The sequence below is a fragment of the Perognathus longimembris genome, chromosome 6 (genome assembly GCF_023159225.1).
Source record: "Perognathus longimembris pacificus isolate PPM17 chromosome 6, ASM2315922v1, whole genome shotgun sequence".
In the NCBI taxonomy this organism is placed as follows: Eukaryota; Metazoa; Chordata; class Mammalia; order Rodentia; family Heteromyidae; genus Perognathus; species Perognathus longimembris.
The window spans coordinates 12,937,196-12,957,511 of record NC_063166.1 but is presented as its reverse complement, the minus strand read 5'-3'; the positions used below and the strand labels follow the sequence as shown (position 1 = coordinate 12,957,511).

At 52.8% G+C, this 20,316-nt stretch overlaps 1 protein-coding gene across 3 annotated transcripts in view; it reads left to right on the top strand.

The window, feature by feature from the left end:
• The window catches only part of Syngap1 (synaptic Ras GTPase activating protein 1), a 33,291-nt gene extending 13,143 nt beyond the window's left edge, over positions 1 to 20,148 (top strand). The window contains exons 6-19 of one of the 3 annotated variants that reach the window (XM_048347954.1): positions 1,183 to 1,336; positions 1,531 to 1,629; positions 4,282 to 4,905; positions 5,003 to 5,147; positions 5,357 to 5,501; positions 6,970 to 7,206; positions 7,347 to 7,548; positions 7,740 to 7,918; positions 8,597 to 8,638; positions 9,026 to 10,097; positions 10,456 to 10,629; positions 12,818 to 13,023; positions 14,219 to 14,309; positions 17,777 to 20,148. In XM_048347954.1, the coding sequence (XP_048203911.1) occupies positions 1,183 to 1,336; positions 1,531 to 1,629; positions 4,282 to 4,905; positions 5,003 to 5,147; positions 5,357 to 5,501; positions 6,970 to 7,206; positions 7,347 to 7,548; positions 7,740 to 7,918; positions 8,597 to 8,638; positions 9,026 to 10,097; positions 10,456 to 10,629; positions 12,818 to 13,023; positions 14,219 to 14,309; positions 17,777 to 17,923 (3,517 nt within the window). In that variant the 3' untranslated portion in view covers positions 17,924 to 20,148. Of the gene's footprint in view, positions 1 to 1,182; positions 1,337 to 1,530; positions 1,630 to 4,281; positions 4,906 to 5,002; positions 5,148 to 5,356; positions 5,502 to 6,969; positions 7,207 to 7,346; positions 7,549 to 7,739; positions 7,919 to 8,596; positions 8,639 to 9,025; positions 10,098 to 10,455; positions 10,630 to 12,811; positions 13,024 to 14,218; positions 15,114 to 17,776 lie in introns of those variants that run through there. The other 2 variants (XM_048347953.1, XM_048347956.1) reach the window with 2 other exon arrangements.
• Positions 20,149 to 20,316: the final 168 nt, after the last annotated feature.

Here is a 20,316-nt window from a genome sequence, read left to right as displayed (position 1 = left end):
CTCCTCCTGGAGGTGACTCTCTGGGTTTCCCCCTGATCCCGGCACTTCCCTGGGGAGAACCCTGTCCATTCCCCGCTCCCCACCCCTTCGTGTCTGGTTGTCCCTGGAAGTGGGCAGGTAGGGAATTAGGGATAAGGTGAATCACACCTTTCCCTGCCCCCCTCCCATGTCACCAGAGCTGGATTTGGGACCAGCAGGGGGTGAGGGCATGGTATTCCTGGCCGCGGGGGCGGGGGGCCGGGGGAGCGTGGCGCTGACGGCAGCCAGTGCCTGTGATGACGGGGCTGCTATAAATAACTTCATGGAGGCTCCCACACCCAAGCTCCCCCTCCCGCTTCCCTACTGCTCTCCACTCTTCATCCCCTACCCATCTCCACCCTGCTTGTTCTGCTGCCCCCCCCCACCATTCTGTGCCCCCAGCTCCCTTTACCTTCTGCTCCTCCGCAGTGCTGTGTGCATGTCGGCTCTCATCTCTGTTCTGTCCATCTCTTTGGCGGCCCCTCCTTTGCCTCCTTTCACCGTCTTGCTGCACATGCCTTTTCTCCCACTAGTCCTTGCCCTTTCTCTCCCTCTTCCTCAGTCCCCATCTTCAATCTCTGACCTTCATTCTGCCCCTTTCTTCCCACAGCTTTTTCTTATTTCTTATATATCATTCCTCATTCTCTGCTAAAACTTACCTTCTTACCTTACTCATCCATCCATCCATCCATTCATTCATTCTTTGAATCATGAAATGTTTAATAGGCACTGTGTGACAGGTGCAGGCAGACCATATCATATCTTTTATATTACTTACTCCAGTTTCCATTTTTACCTTATATTGAGGCTCTGGTTTTCTGGGGTCCCTTGGAGATCCTACTTGGTCTAGGCCCTTTCTTTTTTTGTTTCGCTTTATTCCTCCTACGCCCTCTCTTTTTCTCTTTCTGCATTGTCCATTTCTGAGTTGAGGTATTTCTGGGTGTCCCTCGTCCTCACAACTCCTTAGGCGTCAGTGAGGGCAGGGAGTTTCTGGTTTCTCTCACATGCCCCTTGTCCTTTTTCTGAGGAGCTGTGTCTGTGTGTGGAGGGAGTTCAGGAGGTCTTTGCAAGTCTCCTTTCCAGAGCCACGTGATGAGGCAGGGCTCCTGGGTGTGTAAGAAGAGTGGAGTTCCTGATCCTCTCTTAAAATTCCCCACCTGCTAGGGCCCGGCTGATGCAAAGCTTTAAGGAGTCACACTCCCATGAGTCCTTGCTGAGCCCTAGCAGTGCAGCTGAAGCCTTGGAGCTTAACTTGGATGAAGATTCAATTATCAAGCCGGTGCACAGCTCTATCCTGGGCCAGGAGTTCTGTTTTGAGGTACTGGGTCTAGTGGGCTGAGAAAGGCCAGAGGGCAGGGAGGATGGAAGAAGGAGCAGAGAGGCCCAGAGGGAATGGAACAGAAGCCCCTGGGCTAGGATAGGCCTGGGAGGAAGGAATGGTGGGGAGTCTTCAGGCTTTGGGAATCACCTCTGCTCTGGAGCTTGTTCTCTTAATTCCACACCCTGTTCTAGGTAACAACATCATCTGGAACAAAATGTTTTGCCTGTCGGTCTGCAGCTGAAAGGGACAAATGGATCGAGAATCTACAACGTGCAGTAAAACCCAACAAGGTATTGGAGAGCAAGGAGACATGGATAGTATGTCTAGGACAAAGGAGGCTAGGGGCCTAATGGGTTAAAGGAAAGGGTTTGCCTTCTTTTTTCTTTTTGGTCTGTACTAAGTACTAAGGATTGGACCCAGAGGACCTTACACATACTAGGCGAATACTCTACCACATGTGCCGTTCCCCTAGCCCTTCATTTTTAGTTTACATGTGAGACAAGGTCTCTCCACCTTTGCTCTTTCAGGCCTCAAACTTGTGATCCAGGGGCTGGGAATGTGGTTTAGAAGTAGAATGCTTGCCTAGCATGCACAAAGCCCTGGGTTCAATTCCTCAGCACCACATAAACAGAAAAGGCTGGAAGTGGTGCTGTGGCTCAAGAGGTAGAGAGCTAGCCTTGAGTAAAAAGAAGCCAGGGAGAGTGCTCAGGCCCTGAGTTCAGTTGCTTCTGAGCAGCTGGGATTCTGGGCATGCAACTGTCCTTGAATCCTTCCCTTCTTTTTTCTTTCCATACTGCTACCCTACCTCAGGATGTTTACCTCCTATAGGAATCCTAACTGACAGGGCTCTGATTTGTCAGCTGTGGTCCACCTTCTTTGCAGGCAGTAATGTCTCATTAACATCAGACAGGTGGTCACCCAGCTCCCACTTGCACTTTTTTTAGGAGACACAAAATTAATTTGGCCAAGTCTTTGTACCTTAGGTTCCTCTCTAAAATGCGTGGGAATGGAGTTATACTGGATGGCCTTTAAGGTCCCTTTGGCACAGAGATTCTACAAATCTGTGTCCTTCCTAAGACTTTTATTTCACAGGAGAAATGCTTTGTTTTGTCAGTCCTATTTCAGTTTCTAGCAAGCTCACTCACAGTCCTGGTCTCCTTCCTCTGGGGAGGGGGGTGGGAGACTTTACTTATTTTTTTTTAATTTTTTTTATTATTAATTGAACATAAATTTTTTTTTTACAAGGTGTTGTGCAAAGAGGGTGCAGTTACATAGTAGGGCAGTGTGTACATTTCTTGTGATATCTTACAACCTGTTTTTCCATCCCTTGTCTAGGTCAGGTAGACCCATATGCAATATACAATGTATCAAGCACATATACAGTGTTCACAGACTTGGTCTCTACTGTCTCTCCATCTCCCTTTGTTAACAGTCATATATCAGGGAGATCATGCCCCTTTGTTTTCTGTGAGACTTTACTTATTTTTCAAATGGATGGTCTATTTTGTCAGTGCTAGACTTTGAATTCAGAGTCTTGTGCTTGCTAGGCAAATGCTCTACCACTTGAATTATGCCTCCAACCTCAATGCCCTTCCTAAGAATGTTTTTGTGGGTTTTTTTAAATTGGTACTGGGGCTTGAACTCAAGCTAAGCAAGCACCTTATCACCGGAGCCACACCGCATCAGTATCTTTCTCACACCTGTAATCCTAAATAATTGGGAGACTGAGATTGGGAAAATTGAGGTTCAAAGCCACTCTGGCTAGAAAGTTCAAAAGATCTCATTTCAACCAATAAAATGTTAGATGTGGTGATACACACCTGGAAGTGGTCCAAGCTGGTCCATGCAAAGAGAGTGGGGATTCTATTAAAAATGGGGAAAAAATAATGAAAACATAAAGGACTAGATGCATAGCTCAAATGGTAGAGTATCTGCTGAGCAAGAAGAAGGCTCTATCCTGCTCCCCTAAAAATTTCTTCCTAGGCTGGGTGCCAGTGGCTCATGTCTTTAGTCCTAGCAACTTTTTTTTTTTTTGCTGGGGGAGGGAGGGTTAATGGAGCTTGAACTCAGGGCCGGGGTGCTGTTCCTTAACCTCTCTGTGCCCATGGCTAATGATCTACCATTTTGAGTCACAATACCATTTCTGGTTTTCTGGTGGTTAATTGGAGACAAGAGTCTTACAGGCTTTCCTTCCCAGGCTGGCTTTGAACCATGATCCTCAGATTTCAGCCTTCTGAATAGCTAGGATTACAGGGGTGTGCCATCAACGCACAGCTTCTATGAAACCCCTACCTGCAATTAACCACCAAAAAGGCCAGAAGTGGAGTTGTGGCTCAAGGACGCTCCAGGGAATGTCCTTCATTGCCTCTGTCAGCAATCCTTGGACATCTTTGGTGCAGGGGTGGGGAATGACTTGGTTGTAGGTCATATAAAGCCCTCCAAATCATTTGGCACATGACAGGACAAACAGGTATGCTCCTTGACAGTTTCCCAAAGTTTATTTGCCTGTACTGATAATGCTGAGTGGCTCACAAATACTGTTGTAATATCTGAATGACCTTTGACAGAAAGAAGGTCCCTGCCCCTGGGTAGTTATATCCATCTAGTTTTTGCCTCCATCTTTACATGGTAAACTTCCTTCTGTGTATCTGTCTCCAGATCTCCTCCATATAATAAAGGCACTAGTCATTGGACTAAGGGCACACCCCAATCCAGTATGCCCTCATCTTAATTTGATTGCCTCTGCAAGGACCTTATTTATGAATGAAGTCACGTTCACAGGTTCTGGATGGACATGAACTGGGGGTGGGGAGGAGCGCTGTTCAACCTAGTATACCTTCTCAGCCTTATGAGGGCTCTCTCCATCCCACTTTCTCACCGTCTCCTCTTTCGGTCTCTCTGTCCCTTTTCTTTTATCCATCCTAACCACCTCCTCATGCCAGGACAACAGCCGCCGGGTAGATAATGTGCTGAAACTATGGATCATAGAGGCCCGAGAACTGCCCCCCAAGAAGCGGTACTACTGTGAGCTCTGCCTGGATGACATGCTATATGCACGCACCACCTCCAAGCCTCGCTCAGCCTCGGGAGACACCGTCTTCTGGGGCGAGCACTTTGAATTTAACAACCTGCCGGCTGTCCGTGCCCTGCGGCTGCATCTATATCGTGACTCAGACAAAAAGCGCAAGAAGGACAAGGCCGGCTATGTCGGCCTGGTGACTGTGCCAGTGGCCACCCTGGCTGGGCGCCACTTCACAGAGCAGTGGTACCCTGTGACCCTACCAACAGGCAGTGGGGGATCTGGGGGCATGGGGTCGGGAGGGGGAGGGGGTTCAGGGAGTGGCTCAGGGGGCAAGGGTAAAGGAGGCTGTCCGGCGGTGCGGCTGAAGGCACGGTACCAGACAATGAGCATCCTGCCCATGGAGTTGTATAAAGAGTTTGCAGAGTATGTCACCAACCATTATCGGATGCTGTGTGCAGTTTTGGAGCCCGCCCTGAATGTCAAGGGCAAGGAAGAGGTTGCCAGTGCATTGGTTCATATCTTGCAGAGTACAGGCAAGGCCAAGGTGGGTACTTGCCTTCAGGGAAAGGTAGTTTGGGAATCAGCACTTATGTGGGCGACAGTGAGGATAGGGCTGATTCTTGGGTTTTTTCTGGGCCCAGGACTTCCTTTCAGACATGGCCATGTCAGAGGTAGACCGGTTCATGGAACGAGAGCACCTCATATTCCGCGAGAACACGCTCGCCACTAAAGCCATAGAAGAGTACATGAGACTGATTGGTCAGAAATACCTCAAGGATGCCATTGGTATGGCCCATCTCCAGGCCCCTTCCCAAACCTACCAGATACCTTTCCCAACTCTAAACGTGCCTCCCACTCCCCAAGTTTACCCTCTGTATCGCAGGATCCCAGCCTCCACCCACTTGATTTTGCCCTTCCTCCAAGCCAGGGAGCCCTTGTCCCTGCCCTTGGAGAGTGTGAGTGTGACTACTCCCTGTTGTGCCTCCACCCCCCAGGGGAGTTCATCCGTGCACTGTATGAATCCGAGGAGAACTGCGAAGTAGACCCCATCAAGTGCACGGCGTCCAGTCTGGCAGAGCACCAGGCCAACCTGCGAATGTGCTGTGAGTTGGCCTTGTGCAAGGTGGTCAACTCCCATTGGTGAGACTGGGAACGCTGGGCCAGGGGGCTGGGTTAATTGTGTGTTCATCTGTTCATCCATCTGTCCATCCTCCAAGAGGACTGAGCACGAGTTATGGGCAAAGCATTATTCTGGGTGCTACAGAGCAGACAGGTGAATAAGGCCTGGTCCCTGCCCTCAGAGGAGCCTATACCAGAAAGAGTAGGGACAGATGAGATGTACAAAAAGGGAAAGAACCACTATGGAATATGTTAAGTGCTGAAGAAGGGTCCTCTTTGCAATGCCAAGTCTGAAGAAGCAGGGCTTTGAGATAAGCAAGGAAGAGGTGCCTGGAGCTAGGTTTTCAACACTGGGCTTGCTTATGGTGGGAAGAGAGAGACATTTCTGAAAGCAGTGGGGTAGGCACGTCATGAGGGTAAGAAGACTCAGGAGCATGCAGGGGATGACAAGTAAAACAGGATTCATGGGGCACATGGCTCACACTGGAGGTGGGAGAGATGTGCGGACAGGGAATTAGTTAGAATCCGGAAGGTTCTGTAGTTTCTCAGTAGGTCAAGAGATGCCACTAAATGTGGCAAAGGTGTTGGCCCAAGGAAAAAGCATGATTGAGAAAATCCATTAAGTAGAGGAGTCTAGTGGGTGATCAACATTAGGATTACTGGAGTAGGGGGAATGGAGTCCAGGCTGTTGGGGGCTGTGGTTAATGGGTGAGGCATAAATATCATATCTTGAATAAAGATGGTGACAGGAAACATAGAAGGGGATTGTTGCAAGGACCAGCAGAGAGATGGGTGGGGAGCTTTCAACAGATTGGAAAGGAGGGGCCATGACCGTGGGGAGTCAGGGATGACTCAAGAGGCCATGAGGCTGGTGGTTGGGAGACCGGTGGCCTCATTGACAGAACCAGGAAAGTCAGGAGGAGGAGCTAGCTGGAGGTGTGGGGGCGATGGTGAGCTCCTTTTTACACTAGTCAAGTTTAGGGTGTCAGTGGGACATTGAAGTGGTACTGGGGGCGGGGAAGAGTAAGCTCTGAGCCATTCCAGGGACTGGGGATCATGCCTGGGGCGCATCCATCCCCATTTCCCTGGAATCCAGAAGAGTTGGGGGGTCCGAGCTCCCTGTATCTCAAGTGACCCTCCATCTCTCTCCCATCTCTGTCTCTCCCTGGTGTCTGTTTTTCTTCTCCTCCTCTCCTTGTCTCTCTCACCCACCCCGTCTCTCTCCCACGTGTCTCTTTCCCCTCACCTTTCCCCCTCCATTTCTCTCTCCAGAATCTGTCTGTCCCCTCTACCATGGTCCTCTGCTTCCAGCAGCCTTGCCTCTTCCTCCTGCGGTCTCTTCCTCCCTGTTTCTCCCACCTCTGTCTCCACACCCTCACCTCCTGCCACCCCCTCAGCATGTTCCCTGGAAGCTGAGGGTCTCTGGGGCTCAGTCCCGGTCTCTCTCTTTCTCTCTCTCTCTCTCTGTCTCCCCATCCCTTCCCCCCAGCGTGTTCCCGAGGGAGCTGAAGGAGGTGTTTGCATCTTGGAGACTGCGCTGCGCAGAGCGGGGCCGGGAGGACATCGCCGACAGGCTCATCAGCGCCTCACTCTTCCTGCGCTTCCTCTGCCCAGCCATTATGTCGCCCAGTCTCTTTGGGCTCATGCAAGAGTACCCAGATGAGCAGACCTCACGAACCCTCACCCTCATCGCCAAGGTCATCCAGAACCTGGCCAACTTTTCCAAGTGAGGGAGGCTATAGGCAGGGTGGGGTCAGGCTGAAGGGGACAAGAAGGGTCTCCTGAGATCCCAGAGACCCTGAGACAGGGCTGGGTGTGAGGCCTTCTGCCCCTGTGTGACCTCCACTTTCTGGATCCCTTGGCCAGGTTTACCTCAAAGGAGGACTTTCTGGGTTTCATGAATGAGTTTCTGGAGCTGGAGTGGGGTTCCATGCAGCAGTTCCTGTACGAGATCTCCAACCTGGACACGTTGACCAACAGCAGTAGCTTTGAGGGCTACATTGACTTGGGCCGCGAGCTCTCCACACTGCATGCCCTGCTCTGGGAGGTGCTGCCCCAGCTCAGCAAGGTCAGCAAATGTCCCCTTTGCCCCATCCCAGGCACTTCTATTGGCACCTGGGGCCTGAGAAACTGCCCTCTATACAGATTTTTCTCCCTTACCCATTCCTTAAAATGTTACAACACACCTCTAGCTCAGACACCCTCTGTGATCCTCTTAAAGCTGGTCACTTAGCACTGTTAACAGCCTTGCCCTTCTAGGAAGCCCTCCTGAAGCTGGGCCCACTACCCCGGCTCCTCAATGATATCAGCACAGCCCTGAGGAACCCCAACATCCAAAGGCAGCCGAGCCGCCAGAGTGAGCGGCCCCGGCCTCAGCCTGTGGTGCTGCGGGGGCCATCGGCAGAGATGCAGGGCTACATGATGCGGGACCTCAACAGGTGAGTCGAGGGAACCCTATGTCCTGGGAACCCTGTCTTTCCTGTTCTGAATACTTCTCACCAGGCCCCACATGCACCTTTGTAGGGCTTGAAAGAAAGGGGAAAGGCAGCATGTTCTAGGTGGGGAAGGGGGCGGGGGGTGGGGGATAGTAAGAAGACAGGTTCCAGGCAGTGGGAGGCCTTCAAAGCCAGAGGGAGCCACAGCCTCAGAAGTACTGGGGCTTTTCCACTCCCAGCTTAGCTGGAAGCCCAGGGGATCCCACTGCAAGCTCTCATTTGCCTTTGCCTTTCTGCCTGCCCATGCCTGTCTCCAGACTGAGGTTTGGCCAGCACATGTTTCAGCTGTGTAGCCAAAATAACCAACTATCGCTGTATGGCTTAAAAAATAAGCACTCTCCCCAGTCCCAACCAGAGCCTTGCAGAGCAGAGCCTCCCTTCACGATCCAACCCTTAGACAGCAGCAGCTGGAAGCCTGCTTAAGAGCCACTGCATCTGGTCTGATGGGGGTGGGCCTGGACCTCAGCTGCTGTTCCTTATTTGATGATCACCCTGCTGTTCCTCTGCTCATGTCTCTTCCTCCATGATGCTACACTCATCCCACCATTCTGGCCACTCCTTCCATCCATCCATCCCTCTCTCCATCTGTCTGTGCTCGCGCCTCTTCCCATCTCTCTCCAGCTCCATCGACCTTCAGTCCTTCATGGCACGAGGCCTCAACAGGTGAGGGGCTCTCCGCTCCCCAGACCTCTCTTGCTCCACTGGCCTTTGCCCTCCTCCTCTCCTCTCCTCAGTGCACCTCATCTCCTCCATATCTGCCCAAACTGGCCCTCATCCCTTCTCTTGCTGCCCCCAAACCCCTGCTCTAGGTGTCACCTCTGTCCTTGGAGGAGGGGCCTTGTCCCACCTTTTCCCACCTGTCCCCTCCTCCCCCCCCACCCCCCCCCCCCCCCCGTGTCCTTGCCTGCCTCTTCAGGGCTGCCACCACCAGCTCTGAGCCCTGCCCTGGGTCCCACTTTACACTCAAGGCCTTTACCAGACCACAGCAGGCTTAGTTGCCAGTAGCCCTGAGCTTACCTTCTGCTTGTGTGTCCCCTTCCCTTCTGACAGCTCTATGGACATGGCTCGCCTCCCCTCCCCCACCAAGGAAAAACCTCCCCCACCGCCACCTGGTGGGGGTAAAGACCTGTTCTATGTGAGCAGGCCACCACTGGCCCGGTCCTCACCAGCATATTGCACAAGCAGCTCGGACATCACAGAGCCGGAGCAGAAGATGCTGAGTGTCAATAAAAGTGTGTCCATGCTGGACCTGCAAGGTGATGGGCCTGGTGGCCGCCTCAACAGCAGTAGTGTTTCCAACCTGGCGGCTGTTGGAGACCTGTTGCACTCAAGCCAGGCCTCACTGACAGCGGCCTTGGGGCTTCGGCCTGCACCTGCTGGACGCCTCTCCCAGGGGAGTGGCTCATCCATCACGGCAGCTGGCATGCGCCTCAGCCAGATGGGTGTCACCACGGACGGTGTGCCTGCCCAGCAACTGCGCATCCCCCTCTCCTTCCAGAACCCTCTCTTCCATATGGCTGCTGATGGGCCAGGGCCCCCAGGGGGCCACGGAGGGGGTGGTGGCCACGGCCCACCCTCGTCCCATCATCACCACCACCACCATCATCACCACCGAGGTGGCGAGCCCCCAGGGGACACCTTTGCCCCATTCCATGGCTATAGCAAGAGTGAGGACCTCTCCTCAGGGGTCCCTAAGCCCCCCGCTGCCTCCATCCTTCATAGCCACAGTTACAGTGATGAGTTTGGACCCTCTGGCACTGACTTCACCCGTCGGCAGCTCTCACTCCAGGACAACCTGCAGCACATGCTGTCCCCTCCCCAGATCACCATCGGTCCCCAGAGGCCAGCTCCCTCAGGGCCCGGAGGTGGGAGTGGTGGGGGCAGTGGTGGGGGCGGTGGGGGCCAGCCACCTCCTTTGCAGAGGGGCAAGTCTCAGCAGTTGACAGTCAGCGCTGCCCAGAAACCCCGGCCATCCAGCGGGAACCTATTGCAGTCCCCAGAGCCAAGTTACGGCCCCTCCCGTCCACGGCAACAGAGCCTCAGCAAGGAGGGCAGCATTGGGGGCAGCGGGGGCAGCGGTGGCGGAGGGGGTGGGGGGCTCAAGCCCTCCATCACCAAGCAGGTAGGTGAGGGTAGGAGGAAAGTGGGTGGGGTGGGTGAAGAGCTGGGAGGGAAAGAGGAAATGGTGTGAGGGGTCGGGATGCCACAGCATGGGTTTTCTCACCTCCTTTGGTTCTTTAAGCAAAGCGTGTAATTGCTTGCCATGTGCCCATTAGGCACAGTGAATAACCCCAAAATGCCTGCCCTCATAGGATAAAATCAATGATCAATTATTGCCTTCCCTAGCATTGCAAGGGGAGAAGGCTGGATTAGGGGAGTAGGTCTGGGGCTCTCAGTTGCTGGCTCTATTTTTTCTCTCTAAACGCATCCTGCCTTCTCCCACCTTTCTGCTGTCTTGTCTGCCTCTACCTTGCTCCCAGCATTCGCAGACACCATCCACACTGAACCCCACGATGCCAGCGTCTGAACGAACTGTGGCTTGGGTCTCCAATATGCCTCACCTGTCGGCGGACATTGAGAGCGCCCACATTGAGCGGGAAGAGTACAAGCTCAAGGAGTACTCGAAATCCATGGATGAGAGCCGGCTAGATAGGGTACGCTGGTCCTGCCCCCCCCCCCCCCCCCCCAGTCCTAGACCTTCCTTTCACTTTAGTCCCTCCAAGGAAAACATAGAATCTCAGATAGTTATGGTGAAAAGAAAAGGACCTGGTCTCATTTTGAGAAGGCTTCACTCTATTAAGGGAGACAAGATGGTAACCAGTCCACTTAAAAAGTGATCCAACTCTGTTTTGTGGGTTATGTACACTATAGACTGGGGAGAGACATGTTGTAATTAGGCTGGCCATGTTCTTCCCCAGAGACAATCTTACGCCTACTTCTGAGACTGCTCAGGAAGGGAAGTTTTCCTTCACTAGCAGTGGAAGGTACTCAACTGGGCCTGGCAGAGGCTGTACAAACAATGGCTAGGCCACTCAAGCACTGACCTCTGAATGTGGGTGTGGGTTACATGACCTAAATTGCTACAGATTCCTCAGTGAGCCAAGGACTCTAGGGTCTTGGTTGGTGGCAACTGAGGGCAGATTAATCCTAAGAGCCTTGAGACACCTGCAGGTAATTTGCAGGAAGTTATTTGAGGAGGACATCATTCCAAGGGCCAGGAGGAAAAGAGTGACTGCAGGATTAGGTCATATGTAAAGAACCTATGACTACCATGTGGGGGAGGAGAGCGTTTTTTAGGTAGTTTCTGAGCATAGATAATGTTGTGCCGACTTATGGACTTGGTCCAGCAAGTTCCAAGAGCAAATAAAGCACTAATACTCCAAGGCAACCATTATAAGCAGTGAATTCACATCTCTCCTCTGTACCTAGAAGGGGGTTGGTTATGTATTTTTCTCTTTCAGAGGCTGTTAAAAGGCTCTTGGGCTCCTTCTCCAGTCTCTGTTTTAAATAAGGGAGGAAACTTTCTGTTGAGAAAGACCACAGACTAGTTCTATCCAATAGAACCTTCTGCAGTGATAAAAAGGTCCTGTGATAGGCTTTGTTAAGAATGCTAGCTACAGGGGCTGGGGATATGGCCTAGTGGCAAAAGCGCTTGCCTCGTATACTTGAGGCCCTGGGTTCAATTCCACAGCACCACATATATAGAAAATGGCCAGAAGTGGCTCTGTGGCTCAAGTGGCAGAGTGCTAGCCTTGAGCAAAAAGGGAGCCAGGGACAGTGTTCAGGCCCAGAGTCCAAGCCCTAGGACTGGCCAAAAAAAAAAAAATGCTAGCTACAGCCCAGTGCCTAAGATTACAGGCTCAAGAGGCTCAGATCTGAGGATTGTGGTTCAAAGCCAGCCTGAGAAGGAAAGCCTGTGAGACTCTTATCTCTAATTAACCACCAGAAAACCAGAAGTGGTGCTGTGGCTCCATTTGTAGAGTGCTAGCCTTGAACTGAAGAGCTTAGGGATTGCACCCAGGCCGAGTTCAAGCCCCACAGCTGGGGGGAAATAAAAAGGTAGCTACATGTGGCTAGTGGCTATTGTACTGGATATGTGACCTATTATGATTCAAGAAATAAATTATTTAACTCTGAAATAACTACACAAATTGCTTGGTGGTGAGGCCCTGAGTTTAATCCCCAGCACTGGGGGGAAAAAAAAGCTACATGTAGCTTGTGGCTACCATATTAGGCAGCATAATTCTAGACTTCCATTCTAGAACTAGAAAAATGATTCTAATAAACAAAAATTTATTAAAAAATGAAAAAAATGACTGACCTTTGGCTCTGGAACTCCTGGGTTGTATTAGCAGAGTGATATTCCTAGATTTTCAGCCTCAGAGCTCCTTAATGACCTACAATGCCCAGGATACTTAAGGAGAATCACGCGTAGGATATACCTATCCCTGCCCCACTCCAATCCAGTGTTCTTTCTTCTTGTGTCTCTCCCACATACTCAGTTTCAGCTTGGAGCTGGTGAATCCCTTTATCTTTCATTTCTAGGTACATTTACACAAGGTGTGTCTAGGTTGCTCTATGGGTCCTTATATGTCGTTATAGGCTTGAACAGGCACAGACACAGACACACCTCTTAGGGTATGGGTCTGTATCATTGCTTCATCTTGAGTGAGCCTCAGCATGAACCTAAAGCATGCTGACTGTGGTCCACAGGAAGGGAGAGGATTTGATGCTCCTCCATGCAGGGGCTTTCCTGGGTGGATGACGATAGGGGCTGGTTGGTGGGGTCAGGGAAGGACGCCCCTCATAGTGCGGGGTCGTGTGCCCGGCGGGCAGGTGAAGGAGTACGAGGAAGAGATCCACTCACTGAAGGAGAGGCTGCACATGTCCAACCGGAAGCTAGAAGAGTATGAGCGGAGGCTGCTGTCTCAGGAAGAACAAACCAGCAAAATCCTGATGCAGTATCAAGCCCGACTGGAGCAAAGTGAGAAGCGGCTGAGGCAACAGCAGGTGGAAAAGGATTCACAGATCAAGAGCATCATTGGCAGGTGAGGGGCGGCCCGGGGAGGGGTGGCGAGGGAGCCTGAGGCTGAAAGGAGCAGGGACTGGGCTACTCTTCCAGTTCTCTGCCTACTTCAGGAGGTCCCACCAGGCTCTTCCCAGGGATTCACCGCTTATCACCTGGTGGGGCGAAACCTCAATGTCCCTTTACCAAATGCTGGCATCTCTCCTGATGCAGTAACTTCTGAAACCCTTGGGATATGTAGCAGCCAGTGTCTGGTTGCAGCCTAGGCCAGAACTGCCCATTGGTTAATCTCAACTCAGTGTGTGAAACTCACCCCAGAGTGAAGCCGGGACCCTAGTCACAGGGACCTCTGAGTACTCCTGGGCAGACCTCCCTCTCCAGCCTTGGCACAGGGTTTCATCAGAAAGCATCTTTTGGGGCTGGGAATATGGCCTAGTGACAAAAGCGTTTGCCTCGTATACATGAAGCCCTGGGTTCGATTCCCCAGCACCACATAGGCTCAAGTGGCAGGGTGCTAGCCTTGAGCAAAGAGAAGCCAGGGACAGTGCTCAGGCCCTGAGTCCAAGGCCCAGGACTGGCAGAAAAAAGAAAAAAAGAAAGCATCTTTTGGCCTGTGCATGTTACTAGCTCCCCAAAGCTGATGTCTCAGCAAGGGGGTCAGTTATCTTGAGACCAAGGGTGGAGAACCTAAACCCCACTCCAACCAGAGCCAACTCCATTTTTGATCCCTTACAAATGTATGGAGTAAGAAATAGAAGGACTTTTTGATCTAAAACATTTTGGTACCCCTGCTTTTATTGATAGCCTTCATATGACCTTGAGAATCCCCGCCAAAGTCAGGGAGAGCTGGGCATATTAATTATGGAGACTGGCCCTGGGCCCTGGGCTAGGGGTGTCTCAGGGTGTCACTGGAGGTAGAAGCCAAATCTTCAGCCACAGGGTCTACAGGAGGGACACAGCAGTCCCCTGGGGATGGGGGTGGGGTGTTTGGGTGTCAGAGGTCTTCAAGGTACAGAAGTCTGTCTTCAGTAGGGAGATGTGGGAGTCCCTTAGAGGAAGGTGGAGAGCAGGACCCTGAGTGACAAGGAAGTCTTCTGGGTGGCAACAATGGAGGATTCTGTGGGAAGGGGAGAAGGACGGCCGAGGCAGTCAGGAGTTCCATGGGCAGTCACCCAGCCTGTGCCCGCCACTAACCCCACTGAAGCCCGTCCCTTCAGGCTGATGCTGGTGGAGGAGGAGCTGCGCCGGGACCACCCCGCCATGGCTGAGCCGCTGCCTGAACCCAAGAAGAGGCTGCTCGACGCTCAGGTGGAAATTACAATGTCATTTATCTTCTCCGTGTCCCATCCCCATCCATCCCACTGTCCTTTGTGCGCTCACTGCACCAGCCACCCCAGCCCCATCACATCTGTCTCCCATTGTCCTCCGTTTGTCTGCGGCTGCTCCCTCCATGCAGCCCCTCAGTGACCCATCTTCATCCCATCATCTGTGCCTATGTCACTCCTGGCAGTGTCAGCCCCTTCCCTGTGCCTTCCTGCCCGTCTCCCCATTCCTGTCTGCATCTCAGGGCCTCCTACCTAACCTCGGCCTCTGCCACGTCCTTACCTGGTCTTTGAACTGCTGCTGTGCCTTTGCTCGCTCCTGTTCAAGGCAAGAGCTCAGCCTCTCTATTCTGCTCTTGTTGGGCTAGAAGTTGCTCTTTGCTAGAATGGAGCACAGGGCAGTGGGAACTGTAGTTTCCTCAAACCCTGGAGGGTGCCCTAAAGACTTGGGGTCCCCATCACCTTGCTTCTCCTAACGCCCTATAATCTGACTCCCCAGAAGCTCCAATATGGTTTCCTCTTCCCAACTCTTCAGATCCCGAGGGCTTCCCCTCAGCCCCTTTCCTCAGTGCCTAAATCTACCTCCCTTCCTTTGGCCTTCTCTGGCTTCCCACTCAACTCACTCTCTGGCTCCCTGCTGCTGCCCTCTATGCTTCTCAGCCAGCTAGGTGGCCTCTCCCTCCTTGCTTTCCCCAGATCCTGTTCTTCCCTACCCACACTCCTTCCTCTGCTCTGACCACCAGGCCTCCCTGTCACTACCGCCAAGGCCCTGACCCCATGACCCCACTCTCTCCCCCTGCAGCTCCTCATCAGGTAATTCTCCTGGTTCCGCTTTGACCACGGGCGGAGGACACTGGGGGAGGTGACTCCGGACCACTGCAGGTTGGTCATGAAGCCTCTCCCCTCTCACTGCTGCCTTCCACACCTGGAGAACGCCCACAGACCCTATCCTCCTGACACCTCCCCACAGACGCCTCCCACGGCCCCATCAGAGAGCACTTGCTGATGCCCCCACAATCCCCTATGATGCTTTAGTAAAAACTACTGAGTTTCACCCAAGCTGGACCTAGCACACTCACAGGTCCCACTCCTTCCCTCCAAACCCACTCCTCCTGATTACACCCTCCCCTTCCTCTACCTCTCCAATGTATGTCTGTCACCCCCCATTTCACCAGAGCGTCCTTGGGGTTGGGGTGTGAGGGTGGGTTCAACTGGGTGGAGGAAAACAATGAGTTGAGGGGCCCTGGCCAATAGGGGCTGTACCGACTGCAAAAGGTACGTAGGGGTTTCCTCTTCCTTCCCTAACCCTGGTTTTCTACCCCCTCCTTTCTGCTCCTTTCCTTTTACTCTTCCCCATCTTAGACCTGTGAGGCAAAAGGCACCTGGTGCTCATGTTAGCACCCACTTGGTGAGAACTGGGAGTGGGAAGTTAACTCAGGAGACTTAGGAGGAACAAGAGGGAATATTGGACAGATGTTAGGCTGTGGACTAGCCTGAGAGAAGCGAGGTGAGACCACCTCAGGGCTCACTAGCCATGCTGGTTCCCAGGCAGAAATGGCAGGAACAGCATACTCAATGACCTTCTATTCCTGTCAGGGCTCCCATGTCCAGGTTGTTAAGGAACTCACTCCCCTTCTCCCACCATCCTGTGGCCTTGCTGCCTCTGTAATCCTACCTTAAAAGCCAGTAAGTGGGAACTTGTCAGCTACAGTTATCATTTCTGAGATGCTTTATTTCTGTGGGATTGATCTGCAGTGGGCAGTGGCTCTTTGCACTGTAATTTTAACTCTCTGCCTGCCCAGCCTCTCTGTCAAAGTAGTTAGTGATCTGTAAACAGATGCTAAAAGGCACCAGGGGACCTCATCATTTAAAGGACTCCTGCAGTGAATTCTTTTGTAAAATGAATAATGGCACCCTAATTTATCTACTTTCTAAATTTGGGTCCATGGGGGTGTAAGGGGCATGCCCATGTGCCATCATGAGCAGACAAGTAGAGGGAAGGGAATCTGAGGGTTCCTTCCCCTGCTCCCTTGCCATATATACTCAGGATACTCTAGCCACATATAATCTCTCCTATCTCTCTCACTGACTGGCAGTGCACGAGACAGCCAGTGAGCTAAGAGGGGCAGCTTTGCCTAAAGACAGAGTTTAGGTGCATCTTTGACTCTGGGATGGAAAGTAAGAGCTGCCCTGGGAGCTTTTGTTTGTGTCCTTTGGAAATGATGGTCAGATATAACTATAGGCTGTCAGGCCTAACTAAATACTGTGGCTCAGGAATGTAGACATTCGTTCTAAACCACTTCTCCCTCTGAACCTTGTAGTTTTGAGCTTGCATTTTAAAAAGCCAAGTTAAGTGGCCAGAAGTGTGGGGAACTTGGGTGACTTTCTTCTCTCCTGGCAGAGGAACAGAAGAGTGATCTGAGGGTAGGAACCAGGAGTTGGTACAGGAGAGACAGGAGGTGGTGAGAACAGAACCAGGGGTGGGCGTAGGGTCTGGCACCCCTCACCCTCCAGCTGTGAGGCCATAGCTAGGGAATGAAAGGAAGGTGGGAGTGGAAAGAATTGGAGCCAGTTTGGGCGTTGTGTGAATGCAGAGATTGGGGCCTGCTGTGTTCCTGCAGAGGTTCTCAGTAACTTCCATCAAATGTGGGAGGAAGATTTCCCCTTCCCACATCATTTCCCTGACCCCTCTCCTCCCAGTTAAACCTCTCTCATTTGGGATGTTATATTTGAGAAGATGGTCACTTACTGAATAAGTGACAAAACTGAATGACAATGTATTTAATGAAATGTGTGTCTTCAAAATATATACAGTAAGTAGAACTCCATGAACAAGGCTTTTTCCACTCAGGCCCTCAGGGAGCATGCCTTAATGAATAGATAGGCTTGAAAAATCTGTTTGCTGGTTTAAGTTAAATGTCCCCTCCCACAGACACATTTCCACCACTAATTTGCTTAGCACTCCCTTTCTTCACAGATAAAGGAAAAACTCAAGCCCAGTTTCTGTTCAAGTTATGAAAAAATTCCAAATCCACAGGGGTTTGGATTAATGAGGTTTTGCTGTACTGCCTCCCCTGGTTCCTGGATGTAAAGTTCCTACCTGGGGTTGGGGGTGGGTAGGGAGGGGGTCCCACGAGGAGGAGGGGAGGGGATGATACCCAGGTGAAGCTAGTGGGATTAGGCTGAGGGGTGAGAAGAGAGCTTGCTGCTTCTGAATGGTTTCCTGGAGTGACTCTGGGGTGAAGGCTTGAAGGCCTCTCTTAGGAGTCTGGGGGTGAGATTCCCTGATCCCAGAAGATACTGCAGGTGAGAAACAAAACAGGAGGATGGTTGGGGTTGTCCTGGGAGGAGGGGGTGGACGCGGCTGTGGGGGAGGCCACTGCTTGGGGCGTGCATCCAGGTCCCTGCGAAGCGTCTCAATAAGTCCGCGCTCCCCTCTTTGGTGTCTTGCAGGAGAGGCAGCTTCCCCCCTTGGGTCCAACAAACCCGCGTGTGACGCTGGCCCCACCTTGGAACGGCCTGGCCCCCCCAGCCCCGCCCCCCCCACCCCGGCTGCAGATCACGGAGAACGGCGAGTTCCGAAACACCGCAGACCACTAGCCCACCCAGCATCACAGACCTTCTTCTCCTTCCCCGTGCACCCCATCCTGGAACAGCACCAATCACCAGGACTGGACACCACTGAGGGACAGCGGGATTGCCTCCCTGAATGCCTCCTCGAGGGACACCAATCCTCCCCCCCCCCCCCACTGCACCATTTCCAGGAGGGAGAGTGGGGACCCTCAGCCGCCCTCTTTTCCTTCCTGTCGGGTGCTGCCCCCTGACCCCCAGGGACCCTTGTCCTAGGATACCACCTACCCCACACAGACCCCTTCACTCCGGGGTGCTATCCCCACCCTCTGCCTCATTGTTCCCCTGAGCACTGGGGGACAGACCCTCACTCCCACCCTGGGGGTGTGGCACCTCCAAACTTTCAACTTCAGGGTGATTTTTTTAGCAGTAACCAGAGCTGACAATCTTAACTCCCCTCCACCGCCCCATTTTGGCCTCCCCTGCCCCCCTTGTTATGGGGAGGGGACCCCGGGTGAGGGGACCCTATTACCCCTTGATTTCTCAGGAGCGTCTGGGGGGGCTCAGCACGCACAAACTCCTTCTCCCACCACTCTTAAATTTACTCCCTCCCCACCCAGAACCCAGATGGGGTGGAGGGGGCCACCGGGGCAGGGAGGGGGCGGCAAGGGAGGAATGGGAGTTGTCTCCCCTTCCTTCCACACCTGATCTGCTCTCGGCTGGTCCCAGAGCGGGGTGAGGGGGCTTATGCCCCCCCCTCCCCCAGTGTGTTGGGTGGGGTGGAATTGAGGTTAGGGTGAGGGGTTTAGGGTTTAGGAGGGTGTGTGTGTGTTGAAGAGGACAGTCTAGCTGATCTGTCCTACTATGACACACACAGTCCCTCTGCCCCTCCCCTCTCTCTTCTTGGTCTCTACTCCCAGGGGGAGGGGGGAATTTACTCTAGGAAAAGCCATGTCTCTCTCCCCCAGGGTGGGGGAACCTGTGTTAGAGGAGGGGTGTTGGGGGGCCCCTTTCCATGACTCTGTCCCCCCCGGGGGGAGGTAGGACAGGGCTGGGCTTCCCTCTCATCCTCCCCCTGCCCCAGTCTCCTTCCACCTCCCTCCTTCCCGCCAGCTCCACAATTTTTCGGTGTTTCTCTGTACATAGCTCTCTGGCGGGATAGGGGAGGTAGGATGGATGGGGTTCAGGGTGGGTAGGCCATGGGAAGGGAGAAGCCCCTCCCTGGCCCCCCCTCTTCCCTGACTGCTGTCCCCTACTCAGCCTTGCCCCCTCATCCCTTCTTGCGTTTGGTATTGAGACTCTTCCTAGACCCCATCCTTCTTTCTTTTGTATGGACAGTTCCCCTTTAGTCCCATCCCCCTACACACATACACCCAGCCGGGGCCAAATTTATACTTATATAAAAGTTGTAAATATGTGAAATTTTATCCCTGTGCCCTTTCCTCTGCTTTCCCCACACCTCAGGCCCTTCCTCTGGACCCCCTTCTTCCTCTCTTTGGCTGTTGTAATTATCTGGGGTTTGTACTGTACATATCCGGGGTGTGTGTGTGTGGGCTGGGGGCGACCCCTCTGTACAGAGCTTCCTGGCCCCCTCCTCCCCCGCCCCTCCGCTTCCCTTCCCACTCAGCACCTTAAGAGTAGGGAGATACTCTTCCTACCTGTTTTATTTTGTTTTCTCGTTCTCCCTCCCCAACCCACTCCCGTCTTCTCTGTCCCCTCCCCTCCCCCACTTCTCCCTTTTCTCCACTCCCAGCCCCATTTCCTTTTTTTCTGGAGTGTGTGGTGAAACAGAAAAATCATGTTTAATAAACGGAGATTGTTCTTTTATTGCTGTGCTGACTTTCTTAGCCTGGGGTCTCCAGACGGACCAGGAGGGTATCAGGATATTTTTCGAGAAGCCGACAGCCTGGGAGAAAGGCCATATGCCCCTGCCTGGTGCCACTATCGCTCCTCATGCCGTGAGGTGTGTTTGCCCTGGCCGAACCCACCCTGACTCTCCCCTCCCCCACTGCTTCACGTAGCCCGAAGCAGCTGAGGATGAACACCGCAGCATAACCTGACAAAAGAGTCCAAGTCTGTATCTACATATAAGCTAATTGTCTAGAAATAAGATTTTATTGTTGGTAAAAATGCTCCGAAAAATAGAGGCCAAAGCCTCGTTCCTTAGTAAACGTGCGCGCCAGACAACCACTTGCCAGCCTACTCAGGATTCTGGGGTCAGTTTCCCTCGCATGGCAACACCTACCTCCATGGCTGGTGGGAGGACACGAGGTACCGGGGGCCAGTGCTCAGTCCACACAGTAGGTGCCAAATTAATCTTGGCCCTCTCAGCACCGACCAGGACGCTACGCTTAACCACCGGGACACGCAGCTTTACGCGACGGCCGACCAGTTGCGCTCTCCAGAGACTAAGCTCCCCATCC